Below are 15780 nucleotides of genomic sequence, written 5' to 3' on the forward strand. Positions count from 1 at the left end.
TTTCTCTGGAGACTTTTTACCGCGGAGAAAACCGAGCGTGTGTACAGAGCTTTAGAGAGAGAATTTCTATACAGTAACCAAGGTTTCAACCTACATATAAAACTGATGATCATTAGCACCTACTTGGTGTAACTGGTTAATCATACACCTTACTCTAAACCTACAAAATCCCTGACTTTGTGCAAGTGTACAAAGTGTGCAAGTGTAAGATTTGATGCTGGCTTGAAGCCAAAGGGTCATTACACCAAACTTTGATCTGATTTAGATGCATCTTCTGTTCGCTCACTTTGCATTTTGTAAGTTGATAAAAATGTAAATATATATACACAACATTTCTTCACACTTGCAAAACTTTTGCACAGCACTATATTTTAGAACCAATGCGATCCAATTGTCGTAACTAGTTTCAAGTTGATTAAACACAGGCTAAACTGTCTGAAACTTGCTGTGGGTATGGCTAGCAGAGCAGAAGTGGGTGTTCCATCCAGAAAAGCAGCATGAATATGGTATATTCATTACATATGTACTTGCTGGCAGCAGCTAGGCCTATTCATCAATAAAATCTTATTTTTATTATCAATAGGTTTAGCAATATTAAAATATTTTACAGTGCAGCAATATGCTGGTTACAACAATTGGCTATTAAGGCGAGTTAGGAGTCTTATTTGAACACAGTGTGTTAGCCATGCCACATTCATTTTGTTTATAACTTTACTGACTCACTTATATGAAAATGCAGATTAATAAATTACCTAAACTAATAATTAAAGACTTATATGTCGAATACTTCTCACAAACCTGCAGCAAATAACATGATGGAATATATAAAACAGACGTTTGATTCTGCACTGACTGAATGTAAAAATTGCTGTCCATTGTCACGTAGGCAAAGTATCCATTCTTCTGGTCAGGATGCAGTCATTTTACCTTACTTTAATTAAAAAGGAATGGTATGCACAATCTGTAAACATTAGTGTTCCTCTGGATTCTGAGGAGAGGTCTGGCACATTGGTGCCCAGTGGAGTGACACTACTTCTCTAGTTGCTGGGGTGTGCTGAAAGCCTCATACACATTAGCAGCAAAGTCCTTCACTTGTTCCATGAGTAGTAGTTCCTGCAGGGTGATCACAATTAAATAAGTGGGCATACAAATATTAAAAGGGATGCATATCATTTGTAAAATGCTGCCATATTTGTTGCAGCTGCAAGTATAACATCCAACCTAATATTTGATATATTGAGAGTCTGTCAAAACTTATGTAAGTATAATCACAATAGGACTTATTTGTTAGTGTCTAAAGGAAGTTATTTTGCTGCCCATTCCAACAACATAGCTGGATGAAAGAAATCCCACATGTCAAGTATTCATACTTCATTTTAGGTGAATAAAGGGGGCATACACTATACCAGCTGATTGTACAATCACCTTTAGATTTACCAAAACATAATAGTTAGAGAACACACCCATCTATCCAATCAGGCAGGCCCATGAACTAGGTGTACCCACAGTCACCATCCTTTTTTGACGACTATCAGGGCCTCTGGTTCTATTCATGCGCTTAAAAAAAACCCCACCCGATTGGAATAGTAGATTAGGGGGCCGATGAATTGCACAGGAACACAGAGTGATCCTGTGCAATTCACATGCAGTTCCTATTGTAAATGGGCCCTAAGAGTAGATAAACAGGAACAAAAAGTTGAAAATCTTCATTCTTTTCCTCGTTGTGACTACTGTAACACAGGTCATGATTAACCACTTCCAGTCTGTGCCAATTCTGTAATTTATCTCATACATGTAAAAATCTACATTGTTTTGCTAGAAAATTACTTGGAACCCCCAAACATTATATACAGTATCTTACAAAAGTGAGTACACCCCTCACATTTTTGTAAATGTATTATATCTTTTCATGTGACAACACTGAAGAAATGACACTTTGCTACAATGTAAAGCAGTGAGCTTACAGCTTGTATAACAGTGTAAATTTGCTATGCCCTCAAAAGAACTCAACACACAGCCATTCATGTCTAAGCCGCTGGCAACAAAAGTGAGTACACACCCAAGTGAAAATATCCAAATTGGGTACATCTAGCAATCTTGCCCCCACCCCCCCCATGTCATGTGATTTGTTAGTGTTATAAGGACTCAGGTGTAAATAGGGAGCAGGTGTATTAAATTTGGTGTTATCGCTCTCACTCTCTCATACTGGACACTGGAAGTTCAACATGGCACCTCATGGCAAAGAACTCTCTGAGGATCTGAAAAAAGAATTGTTGCTCTACCAAAAGGATGACCTAGGCTATAAGAAGATTGCCTAGACCCTGAAACTGAGCTGCAGCACAGTGGCCAAGACCATACAGCGGTTCAACAGGACAGGTTCCACTCAGAACAGGCCTCACCATGGTCGACCAAAGAAGTTGAGTGCACGTGCTCAGCGTCATATACAGAGGTTGTCTTTGGGAAATAGATGTAGAAGTGCTGCCAGCATTGCTGCAGAGGTTGAAGGTGGGGGGGCGGGGTCAGCATATCAGTGCTCAGACTATACGCCCCCACACTGCATCAAATTGTCTGTCATCACAGAAGGCCATCGCACAAGAAAACCCGCAAACAGTATGCTGAAGACAAGCAGACTAAGGACATGGATTACTGGAACCATGTTCTGTGGTCTGATGAGATCGAGATAAACTTATTTTGTTCAGATGGTGTCAAACATGCGTGGTTGCAACCAGGTGAGGGGTACAAAGACAAGTGTGTCTTGCCTACAGTCAAGCATGGTGGTGGGAGTGTCATGGTCTGGGGCTGCATGAGTGCTGCCGTCACTGGGGAGTATGACCATATACTGTGACATACTGAAGCAGAGCATGATCCCCTCCCTTTGGAAACTGGGCTGCAGGGCAGTATGCCAACATGATAATGACCCCAAACACACCTCTAAGATGACCACTGCCTTGCTAAAGAAGCTGAGGGTAAAGATGATAGACTGGCCAAGCATGTCTCCGGACCTAAACCCTATTGAGCATCTGCGGGGGCATCCTCAAATGGAAGGTGCAAGGTCTCTAACATCGACCAGCTTCGTGACGCCATCATGGAGGAGTTGAAAAGGATTGCAGTGGCAACCTGTGAAGCTCTGGTGAACTCAATGCCCAAGAGGGTTAGGGCAGTGCTGAAAAATAATGGTGGCCACACAAAATATTTGGGCCCCAATTTGGAAATTTTTACTTAGGGGTGTACTCACTTTTGTTGCCAGTGGTTTAGACATTAATGGCTGTGTTTTGAGTTATTTTGATGAGACAAAACATTCACACTGTTAAACAAGCTATACACTTACTACTTTGCTACAATGTAAAGTATAATTTCTTCAGTGTTGTCACATGAAAAAATATAATAAAATATTTACAAAAATGCGAGGGGTGTACTCACTTTTGTGACATACTGTATTTTTTAAGCAAAGGCCCTGGAGAATAAAATGGTCGAGTTACACAAGAGGTCTGGCACTAGAATTGCCGCCCTTACTCGATACCGTACATATGTGATGCGATCACCATTTACACATGTGTGCAGGACCTTCACATTTGCATGAGACTACAGGGGCGCTCAGATTTTTTTATTTACATTTTTTTTAAAACAACTTTATTGCTATTACAAAGGGTGAACACCATCCCTTGTGATAGCATGGCCGGTGACAGGCCCTCTTTATGGAGAGCTCTGGAGTATATTGGACCGTAGATCTCTCCTCTGGCCTCCAATGCAGCCGATCAAACACAGATCAGCTTGATCGGCTATATAAGTACCTAACATAATAATAATAATAACTACTATGACGAGCCATGCTAGAAAATTATACTTTTGATTCTACTAAAAATGTCACTTTCACATGTTTTTTTTTTTTTCAGCCTCTAAACACACCTCTATGTTAGCCTATGTGGCCATGCACACAGAGTTGTTTACAGGTGTATTAAAAGAGCAGACAGGTCAGTTAAGGGTCAGACATTTATGGTGGGTGGAATGGGGATAGATGGGGGGAGGGTTATGGCAGGTGACAAGAAAGTTCCCATGTTGCAAACAACCATTGGAAATAATAGTGCTATTTGTACTATTAAAAAAGATATGCAAAACACCAGCGCAAAACGTAATATTGCATTAAAGTGTTTGTTCACCAACGCCAGAAGTCTGCCGAGCAAATCAGGTGAGTTGGAAGCCCTAGTGCACGGGGAGAGCTACGATGTAATCGGTATTGCTGAAACTTGGCTTCGTTCCTCACATGACTGGGCTATTAAAATTCCTTTCTATGCGGGGGTAAAAAGGAAAGGTGGAGGGGTCTGTCTCTAAGTGAGAAGTGATCTCAAAGAGAGTGTGAATGAGGACCTAATTGATGGAGAGTGTGATGAGTCTGAAGCATTATAGGTGGAACTGCATACAGATGTGCGTAGTTCAAAGTTAATCATTGGAGTTTGTTATAGACCACCCAATGTTAATGAGGAGGTGGAGACTCAGTTCCTTGCACAGGCAGAAAGGGCTGCAAGGGCTGGGACAGTGATAATAATGGGGAATGTTAACTACCCGGAAATTGACTGGAGTAACGGCACTGCTGGATCAGTTAAAAGGGCAAACATTTATAAACCTATTACAGGACAATTTTATGGTCCAGTTTATTAAGGCCCCAACTAGGAATGAAGCTCTGTTGGACCTGGTAATCTCAAACCATGCAGAGTTTAACACTGTTCATATAAAAGAACATCTGGGTAGCAGTGACTATAACATGATTTCAGCTGCCTTTCTCTTATCAAGAAGAACTAACTCCTTAACTGAAGTATAAAACGCAGTAACTTCATGTGAAAAAGTAGACTGTAAAGGGGCATTCTTCCCACTGACCACCAATGTAAGGGGCATCCTTCCCACTGACCACCAATGTAAGGGGGCATTCTTATCCCTGACCACCACACCAATGTAAGGGGCATTCTTCTCCCTGACTACCACACCAATGTAAGGGACATTCTTCTCCCTGACCACCACACCAATGTAAGGGACATTCTTCTCCCTGACCACCACACCAATGTAAGGGGCATTCTTCTCCCTGATCACCGCACCAATGTAAGGGGCATTCTTCTCCCTGACCACAAATGTAAGGGGTATTCTTCACCCTGACCACCGCACCAATGTAAGGGGCATTCTTCTCCCTGATCACCGCACCAATGTAAGGGGCATTCTTCTCCCTGATCACCGCACCAATGTAAGGGGCATTCTTCTCCCTAATCACCGCACCAATGTAAGGGGCATTCTTCTCCCTGATCACCGCACCAATGTCAGGACACCCACTAACACACAGCTCTTTTCTCCATCTGCAAAGTAGAGAGCGTCCTGACCCTCCTGCTCGCCCCCTCCCCCTCAAGAGGCTTTCTCCACACCAGGGAGAAAGCCTTGCATTACGGTGTGTAGTTACAGACAGAAGAACAGGAAGTGAGCATTTCTCAGAAGAAATAAGGACATTTAAAAGCAAAATCGAAGGATTAGGTAAGTGAAGGAGGATTGCACTAAGGTAAAGGAAGCTATTTAGATAATTTTTTTTTACCTTTACAACCACTTTAATGTAGATAAATGTAAAGGTATGCACTTGGGGGCTAAGAATATGCATGCATTATACATACAAGGGGGAATACAACTGGGGGGGATCCGTAGTGGAGAAGGATCTGGGGGTTTTGGTAGATCGTGAGCTCAATAATGGCATGCAATGCCAAGCTGCGGTTTCCAAAGCGAGCAAAGTCCTTTCCTGTATTAAGAGAGGTATGGACTCCAGAGAGAGAGAGATATCATTTTGTCCCTGTACAAATCATTGGTAAGACCTCATCTGGAATATGCAGTTCAGTTTTGGGCACCAGTTCTGAAAAAGGATATCGGGGAGCTAGAGAAAGTGCAGAGAAGGGCAACCAAACTAATAAGAGGCATGGAGGAGCTCAGCTATGAGGAAAGATTAGAGGAACTGAATGTATTCTCTCTTGAGAAGCGAAGATTAAGGGGGGATATGATCAACATGTACAAATATATAAGGGGTCCATAAAGTGAACTTGGTGTTGAGTTATTCACTTTACGGTCAACACAAAAGACGTCTAGAGGAAAAAGATTTCATCTCCAAATATGGAAAGGTTTCTTCACAGAGAGAGCTGTGAAATTGTGAAATAGACTCCCCCAGAGGTGGTTCCGGCCAGCTCAGTAGATTGCTTCAAGAAGGGCCTGGATACTTTCCTAAATGTACATAATATAACTGGGTACTGACAATTATAGGTAATGTTGATCCAGGGAAAATCCGATTGCCTCTTGGGGGTTTAAGAAGGAATTTTTTCCCCTGCTGTAGCAAATTTGATCATTCTTTACTGGGGTTTTTCACCTTCCTCTAGAATAGATCAACTGTGGGTATAGGATTGGGAATATGGGATTGTTTGATATTATTTTTTATTTATTTATAAATTTTTATGACTGAACTAGATGGACTTGTGTCTTTTTTCAACTTGACTAACTATGTAACTATGTGTTTAGAGGCTGAAAAAACAAAACCTCATCACTTTCACGTTCAGGAGAGGAGCGTTTGAGCAGGAAAAAAAAACACTTGCATGCCTAAATGTAAATGCTAGGCCCATTTAGTGCTTGAATGTTCATTAATTTCAATAGCTAGAATAAACTAAGATTTTGGCCATTGGAACGAAAGAACGCCCATATGCTTATTGTGATGTCTAAAAACATTAACAATTTACATACCTGCACAAAGTGATTGGGCATCTCGCTACATATTGAGTGGATCTGTCCGTTGACAATTGGAATAACTTTGGCCAGAGGAAGACTAATGGTAGAAAGGCTTAAAAAAAGGAAACAAAAATAAAAGCACTGCGAAGGGTCAACGTACTTACACACGTATATATGGTCTCGGTACAAAATGCATAACATTGACTAAATCTAAAATGCTTGCTGTTCCATGCGCTTTTACAGTTAGGCCTGGTTCACACTGCCACGACTTTACTTTGAAGATGACATTCCAGCGCGACTTTGGCACCACTTGCATATGACTTCTTTAACAGAAGTTAATGCAAGTTGTGCCGAAGTCGCACCAAAACTAGTGCAGAAGACTTTTTCTCTGAGTCCAAGCGGCTAAAGTCGCTCCTATTAGATTGGTTCCATTGCACTTACTGGGGTGCGACTTGTCATGCGACTGTGTGAATTGGGTCTTGCATGAATACTAAGCTACATATTTTCAGCCATGTGTGGCCGTTTAGCACTAGCAATGACAGAAAAGATATACAATTGTATCCTATCCTATTTGAGGCTTTAACTTGTTCTGTGGGCTGTCTTGGTACAGTATATGGATGTCACTCAGTTTGTTAGTAACTCTCTGCCTGTTAGTGTGGACAGGCAATGGGTGACAGCATGAATGACAACAATGTTGCAGCAAGTGTCTGTGTCCATGAGTCTGCATCCAAGGTGGTTAACAGCTTTGAGGCTGGATCTCAGGGTGCAGGAGAGGTAGCTATCAAAGAGGTTCACATGCAGGAAAACTGACAGCAGTATTGCCTGTTGGGGGAATTATTCACTTTTGTATATAGCAAGCGGATTGTATCGAGTGCATGATTGATTGCACAGAATCATGTGAGTGTTCATTTGTTTTTACATAAAATATATATATATTTTTTAATGGCTCATTTGAATGCTTCTGAAACTCTGATCCTTGACATCCTGGTATAGCCGTTACCAGATTGCAGGGAATCTGCATCTAGATCTTTTATAATCTGAAAGACCATCCAGCAAGGTGAGAGTGTGTCCAGAGTGGGGAAGGTGGTGGTTGCACTCCAGTTTATACTGTTTGAAGTCATAAGGAAACCAAGAGCTAATTTGTATTGCAGCATACCGTACATGTAAATACATATCTTATGGGACTTCTTTTTTCTTTAAAAGATAATGAGTATATGTCTGATGCACTTTGCACCTGCACCAACTCATTATGCACAACTGTGGACACATTTTTTTCAGCTATTTGCAATTTATAGTTGTTTTGATAAATCCATCTATTGCAATTCATTGCCATTTAGGTATAATTTATATTTATATATATATATATATATATATATATATATATATATATATATATATATATATATATATATATATATATATATATATATATATATATATATATATATATATATTTTGTATTATGCACTTTAAATGATTTATTAAGGTGGTTCTAAAGCCTTAAGTTTTTTTCCTCCATGCATTCTATGTAAGAAGTTAAAAAGCCTTCTGTACTGCACAAGCCCCCACTTATACTTACCTGTGCCTGATCCTTACCACCAATGCGCATGAGAGCAGCAGCTCCCATCACCAGCTCCCTCCTCACTGGTCACATTGATGACACCGGGAGCCATTGGCTCCCACTTCTTTTATTCAAATGTTTGACCAGGGAGTGGGGGGGGGGGGGCTCAGCGGAGCCGCCTGATCTGTGTCAATAGATGCAGACAGGGTGGCTCAGGAGCAAGCACATGTGTGCTCCAACTTGCTTGCTATTTGGGGCATTCACCAAAGAAGAGGGGTGCAGCAGGGGACCCTAAAGGAGGAGAAAAACGGGGCTGCTCTGTGCAAAACTATTGCACAGAGCAGAGAAGTATAACATGCTCATTATTTTGATACTAAAAAACCCGAAGGTTTAATGTCACAAAGGCACATTGCACTTTACAGTGAATAATTTAAGATTTAACATTGTATTCATTTAAATAGTTAGGGTGACACTCTCACATATACAGTATATATTCGTGGATGACTCAGCTTTTCAGGTAGACATGCACAACAACGTTTTTTTTTTATAACAGAAGAATTTGGTTAAGCAAATTGAAACTAAATACTTCTTGATAACTTTAAATTTCATTTGTTTTTCAAGTAATAATAATAATAAAAAAATAAAAAAATAAAAATAGAAGAAAAAAAAAAGTACCTGTCTGCTGGACTATGCTGGGTAAGCTCTTGGTCATTAGGTCGAAAGAACTCAGCGATGCTGTCAAGAAGCCTCCCGAAGCCTCGACTTAAGCATGAATTCAGCACTGTGCTAAAATCCTGACTGTGAAAACATGAGACATATAATAATTACATAATGTAATTCATAATGCACCCTTAATTTCTAGTTGACTATAGATGCAGCTTTTTTGTTTGTGTAAAAAAAAAAGAAGGATTTGGCACTGGAAAATGTAAATTTCATTCTCACATGTCAGTGAGAAGATGCAACACCTCACATCTCTATGACAGAAATTTCATGTACAATCTTATTCTTGTGAAATTAATTGCTCGCAATCAAAAGAATTTATAAATGGGGTTATAGTTCGATATAAATGATAGAACACTGCCACATTGAAGCCTGGAAAAATTTTCCTTAAAAAGAAGACTAAAAATGACTACAGCAGAGCATCCATCTTTATTGATGGGACTGCCCATAATATCATTATAGTGTACATATAAAGCTGTAGCACACACACAAAAAAAAAAAATGGTATTGCTGCAGTTGGAAAAATGGTCGAACATTGTGTATAAAAACACCTTGCAGGCCCATTCATACTTATCCATTTTCCTCTTTTACTGCACAAAAATACATTTTATAGAACAATTCCCTTTACCACTATGTGGCTAGATCATATATACGAGGGGCATTCAAAAAGTTTGTGGAAAATAATTGTATTAAAAAGTAAACTTGAACAGGGTAATATTTAACCTCCCTGGCGGTATGATTATTTCAGAATTTTGGTGCTGAAAGCGGTACCATTATTTTGCAAGGAAATTTGGCGTTTTATATTGTAGGCCTGCAATTCTTAGGAATAACTCACTTAAATCTGTCCAAACAAGAGTCTAGTAGACATCTCGGGTATGATAAAGTTTGAAGCACAAAATCATAAATTATAATATAATAAATAACTATAATAAATAACTATAATAAATAACTATAAATAATTATAACAAATAATAATATAATAATAATAAAAATGATTAGATAGAGATGAAACTTGGCTTCATCAGTATGATCCTGAAGACAAATCTCAGTCAAAACAATGGCTACCTAAAGAATGAAGGGGTTCAGTCAAAGCAAAAGCAAACCTGACAGGAGGAAAGATTATGAAAACAATTTTTTGGGATATTGAGGGAATTCTGCTGGTTGATTTTTTGGAAAGGAAAAGGATGGCAATATCGGCTAATTATGTAAGTGTATGGAGAAAATTAGTTAAACAGCTAGCCAAAAAATGCTGTGGAAAGCTTCATCGGAGAGTCAACTTCCACCACACCAATGCCCCTTGCCCATTCCTTTCAACAATTAAAAGTTAGCATTGTGAGAAATTTTGGTGAGAAATCATTAGACATCCACCTTACAGTCCTGATTTAGCACCATCTGACTTTGTCTCATTCCCAAACTTAAATTATTATTTTTTTGTTAGTGCACTCTCAGCCCAGAAACATTGGCTGCCCAGCTATGCATATGTGCAGTGTGTGGGCATTAAAGCCCACCCCTTTGCCCTGTATACAGTGGGGAAAATAATTATTTGATCCCCTGTAGATTTTGCAAGTTTGCCACTTACAAAAAAACAAAAGGGTCTATAATGTTTACCATATGTTTATTTTAAATAAGGAGACAGGATATCAACCAAAAATTCAGAAAAAAAACAACACATAATACAAATGTTATAAATTGAGCTGAAGTTCAGTGAGTAAAATAAGTATTTGATCCCCTACCAACCAACAATAATTCTGTCTCACACAAACGGTCTACAGTATGTACTTATATGGTACACAGAGTCCTGTCAATTTAAGAAGGTGCTCCTAACGACAACTCGTTATGTGTATAAAAGACCCACCATCATGGGCAACACCGAGCCGTCAAAGAATGTCAGGGGCAAGATTGTGAACCTGCACAAGGCTTGAATGGGCTACAAGACCATCTGCAAGAAGCTTGGTGAGAAGGAGACAAAGGGGTTGATTTACTAAAGGCAAATCCACTCTGCAATGCAAGTGCACTTGGAAGTGCAGTCGCTGTAAATCTGAGGGGTAGATCTGAAATGAGGGGAAGCTCTGCTGATTTTATCATCCAATCATATACAAGCAAAAATGCTGTTTTTATTTACCTTGCATGTCCCCCTCAGATCTACAGCGACTGCACTTCCAAGTGCACTTGTAGTGCAAAGTGGATTTGCCGTTAGTAAATAACCCCCAAAGTGTTGGAGCGATTATTCGCAAATGGAAGAAATACAAAATAACCATCAATCGCTCTCGGTCTGTCGCTCCAGGCAAGATTTCGCATTGGGGTAAGGATGTTCATGAGAAAAGTGAGGGATCAGCCCAGAACTAAATGAGAGCAGCTTGTGAATGATCTCAAGGCAGTTGGGACCACAGTCACCAAAGAAACCATTGGTAATACAGTCCTGATCAAAAGTTTAAGACCACTTGAAAATTGGCAAAAAATAATTTTTTACATTGTTGGATCTTAACAAGGTTCCAAGTAGAGCTTCAACATGCAACAAGAAGAAATGAGAGTGAGACAAAACATTTTTTGAGCATTCAATTAATTGAAAATCAGTAGATGGCCTTCGTGCGGCTGTCTTCACCACTTGGAGAAATGTTCCCACTCACCTCATGGATACGCTTGCATCAAGCACGCCGAAACAAATTTTTGAAGTGATCAACAATAACGGCGGAGCTACTCATTACCGAGTTCATGTTTGGAAGTTGGATTTCTGTTTTGGGGGGGTTTAGTTTTTTTTTGGAGGTGTGGTCCTAAACTTTTGATCAGCTGAAAAACAGCCCGTTTCAGTTTAATCGTTATTTTCAATTAATTGAATGCTCAAAAAACGTTTTGTCTCACTCTCATTTCTTCTTGTTGCATGTTGAAGCTCTACTTGGAACCTTGTTAAGATCCAACAATGTAAAAGATGATTTTTTGCCATTTTTCAAGTGGTCTTAAACTTTTGATCAGGACTGTACAATACACCGCCATGGATTGAAATCCTGCATCACCTGCAAGGGCCCACCTCCGCAGGAAGGCACATGTACAGACCCGTCTGAAGTTTTCCAAAGAACATCCAAATGATTCAAAGAAGGATTGGGAGAAAGTGCTGTAGTCAGATGAGACCAAAATTGAGCTCTTTGGCATTAACTTGAATCGCCGTGTTTGGAGGAAGAAAAATGCTGGCTATGATGCCAAGAACACCATCCCTACAGTCAAGAACAGAGGTGGAAACATTATGCTTTGAGGTTGTTTCTCTGCTAAAGGTACAGGCCGACTTTGGCGCATTGAGGGGCCAATGGACAGGGCCATGTATTGTAAAATTTGGACGAAAGCCTTCTTCTTTGCTCCCAGACCAAGCCGTGGATGGGTCTTTCAGCATAACAATGACCCAAAACATACCGCCAAGGCAACAAAGGAGTGGCTCAAGAAGAAGCACATTAAGGTCATGGGGTGGCCTAGACAGTCTCCAGACCTTAATCCTATACACAATGGGCCAGATTCTCAAAAGAGTTACGCCGGTGCATCTACAGATACACCGGCGTAATTCGAAATTCCCGCCGGCGTATCATTGTTTTGTATTCGCAAAACAAGATACGCCGGAATTAGGCTAGGATCCGACTGGTGTAAGTCACTTACACCGTCGGATCCCAAATGCAATACATCGCTGACCGCTAGGTGGCGTTTACGTTCAGGTCTCATTTGACTATGCAAATTAGCCTGATACGCCGATTCCCGAACAAATTTGCGCCGCATCGTCGTTTCCGTAAGCGTAAGGTTACCCCTGCTATATGAGGGGTAACCTTACGCCAGTCCGCCGTATGCCATGTTAAGTATGGCGTCGGGTCCGCGTCGTCTTTTTCCGTCGGTTACGTCATTTTACTAAGTCGTTCTTGAATACGACTTTACGTCAATGACGCTCACGTCGAAGTCATTGACGTTTTCCGTCGTGAGCTGGAGCATGCGCACTGGGCTATTTTTCAGCCCGGCGCATGCGCAGTTCAATCGGCGCGGGGGCGCGCTTAATTTGAATACAAGCCGCCCAAATGTATGTGAATCTGGGCCCATGTATAAAAAGGGAGCTGAAACTTTGAGTTGCCAAGCAACAGCCTATAAACCTTAAGGATTTAGAGAATATCTGTAAAGAAGATAGGACCAAAATCCCTCCTGAGATGTGTGCAAACCTGTTAACAGACTACAAGAAACATCTTGCCTCTGCGCTTGCCAACAAGGGTTTCTTCACCATGTACTAAGTCACGTTTTGCTTGAGGATCAAATACTTATTTTACTGCAACTCAATTTATAACATTGGTATCATGTGTTTTTTTTGTATTTTTGGTTGATATTCTGTCTCTATCATTTAAAAAACACCTATGATAAAAATTAGAGACCTTTAATTTTTTGGAAGTGGTCAAACTTACAAAATTTGCAGGGGATAAAAATAGGATTTTTTGTACTCACCGTAAAATCCTTTTCTCTGAGTCCATGGACGGACACAGCTCCTTAAATCTTGACAAGTGGGTTATGTTCCCTGTTTACAGGAGAGGACTAGGCAAAAACATGTTAGATAATTAAATACATGTTACATTAACAGAGTTGAACAGCCCTGCCCAGGGGGCGGTCCCTCCAGACATAACACGCCTCACTGCAGCCTGCAGCCTCAGTTCGTAACAAGCAGTACAAACCTAAAAAGGAGGGGTGGGTGCTGTGTCCGTCCATGGACTCGGAGAAAAGGATTTTACGGTGAGTACAAAAAATCCTATTTTCTCTTATCGTCCATGGACAGACACAGCTCCTTAAATCTTGACAAGTGGGACGTCCCCAAGCAGTGTCAAAAACGAGGGGTGGGAAATATATCAGTAAAACCAATTTTAACTTCACCCCAAAACAAGCAGAGCTCCTCAACGGAGGAGGTGCAACTTTAAACAGCCGCCGGCAAAAACTAGCGGCCGAAAAAAGCATCATAAGATGCACTCACAGCAACCATGTAAATTCTGGAAAAAGCGTGAAGGGACGAGCAAGTCGCCGCCTCGCACACCTGTGAGACCGACGCATGATGTCGGAACCCCCCCCCCCCCCAGGAAGCACCAATTGCCCTGGTCGAAAGTGCCGTGACCGGAAAGGGGGGCCCGCCCCTTAAGAGCATAGGCCTGTATGACGGCCTGACTGATCCACTGAGGAATGGTGGTCGACGAGACCGCCAGGCCCTTTTGTGGACATGACACAGACACAAAAGAGAGTCAGAACTCCGAAACGGAGCCGTAGTAGGCTGGTACACCCGCAAAGCGTGTACCACGCCTAAAGTATGAAAGGTCGAAAACCTCCTTCGGAAGAAGGGAAGGTTGCGGGCGCACCATCACCTAATCCTTATGGAGGATCAAGCATGGTGGCTTGCAAGACAAGACCGCCAACTCAGAAACCCCTCTAACAGAGGTAAAGGCCACTAAAGGGGCCACCTTCTGAGATAGTGTCAAGAGAAAATCTCTCTGATGTTTCCAAAAGGAAGGTTCCTGAAGAACCGAGAGCACCAGAGTCAAAACTCATGGGGGAAGAGATGGGCCAAGAGGGGAAAGTATATGACAACCCCCTGCACACAAAAAGGGGCCCACCAGGGAACGGGCCGCAAAAAGGCCACTGAAATTACACAGCCAAGGCTGAAATCTGCCCCCAAATGGTGCTTTAAGCAATTTTTAGATCCACTCCAAGCTTTAAAAACAGCAGGACCCTGGACACCAAGTACGTCCGTGGACGTCACTCCATCCCTTCGCACCAAGAGATGTAGGCCTGCCAGGTGCAACGGTAGATCCTCCCGAAGAAGACTACGGTGCCCTCATCATTGTTGAGATGACCGAGTCAGACAGACCCAGGTCACATAAAGTCTGGCTTCCAATTGCCATGTTGAGCAAGTCAGTGACTGTACAACAGGAGGAAGTATGGGACCTCGAGACAGAGGGACCTCCTGCCCTGGCAACCGCCAGGGTACCTTCACTACCAGGCGCCCGATATCGGCGTATCAAGGACGCCAAGGTCAATCTGGAGCAATTAGAATCATCAGGATCTCCTCAGCTTCCACTCTGTGGAGCAGCCGAGGAAGCAACTACCATGGAGGAAAGGCAAAAAGTTGCCGATACAGACCCCACAGGGCCACCAGCGCGACTGACGTGTCTGTACCAGATCACTAGGACTTGGCCACTAACTTCGACACCCTTACGGCGGAGACGATCGGCCAGGAGATCCATGCCCTGTGAGGCTCACCTCCTGCAAGGGAGCCGAAACCCCCCAAGCACAAAGACCAGTCGCCCTGGTCCAGCATCTGGCGACTCCAGTAGTCCGCCTGCCGGTATACCTGATGGTAGACCGAAGCCACGACCGTGGCGTTGTCTGGCTGAAACCAGATCGGTCGACCATGAGGAGAAGCATAGCCTGATCGCCTAAAATATGAACAGTAGACAGCACCTGGTATTCCCAGGCGGTCTCCCACCCAGGCACTAGCCAGGCCCGAACCCTGGGTAGCTACCGAGACCAGACACATTCAGGGAGGTGTGGCTGTAGGTCCACGCAAGTCCAGCGACTCAGGGCCGACTGGAACCCCCCCAGGTTCACAACCCGTGAGCTGGCATCCGTCGTAAATACTGACCACTGGAAGGAAGAAACAACTTCTCTGTCACCAACTCAGAGAGACTCTGACTAGGTGGCGCACCGGAATCTGATGATTTCAGAGACAAGAGATTTTTACCACCTGGACAGTATTTCCCAATGAAAAC

At 42.1% G+C, this 15780-nt stretch overlaps 1 protein-coding gene across 2 annotated transcripts in view; it reads right to left on the reverse strand.

The window, feature by feature from the left end:
* Positions 1-549: 549 nt before the first annotated feature.
* The window catches only part of PEX3 (peroxisomal biogenesis factor 3), a 62260-nt gene continuing 47029 nt past the window's right edge, over positions 550-15780 (reverse strand). For both annotated transcript variants that reach the window (XM_040350573.1, XM_040350572.1), the window contains exons 11-13: positions 8972-9094; positions 6751-6847; positions 550-1113 (exon numbers count right to left, since the gene is read on the reverse strand). In XM_040350573.1, coding sequence (XP_040206507.1) covers positions 1030-1113; positions 6751-6847; positions 8972-9094 — 304 coding nt within the window. In that variant the 3' untranslated portion in view covers positions 550-1029. The remainder of the gene's footprint in view (positions 1114-6750; positions 6848-8971; positions 9095-15780) is intronic.

This window comes from Rana temporaria, chromosome 4 (assembly GCF_905171775.1).
Source record: "Rana temporaria chromosome 4, aRanTem1.1, whole genome shotgun sequence".
NCBI lineage: Eukaryota > Metazoa > Chordata > Amphibia > Anura > Ranidae > Rana > Rana temporaria.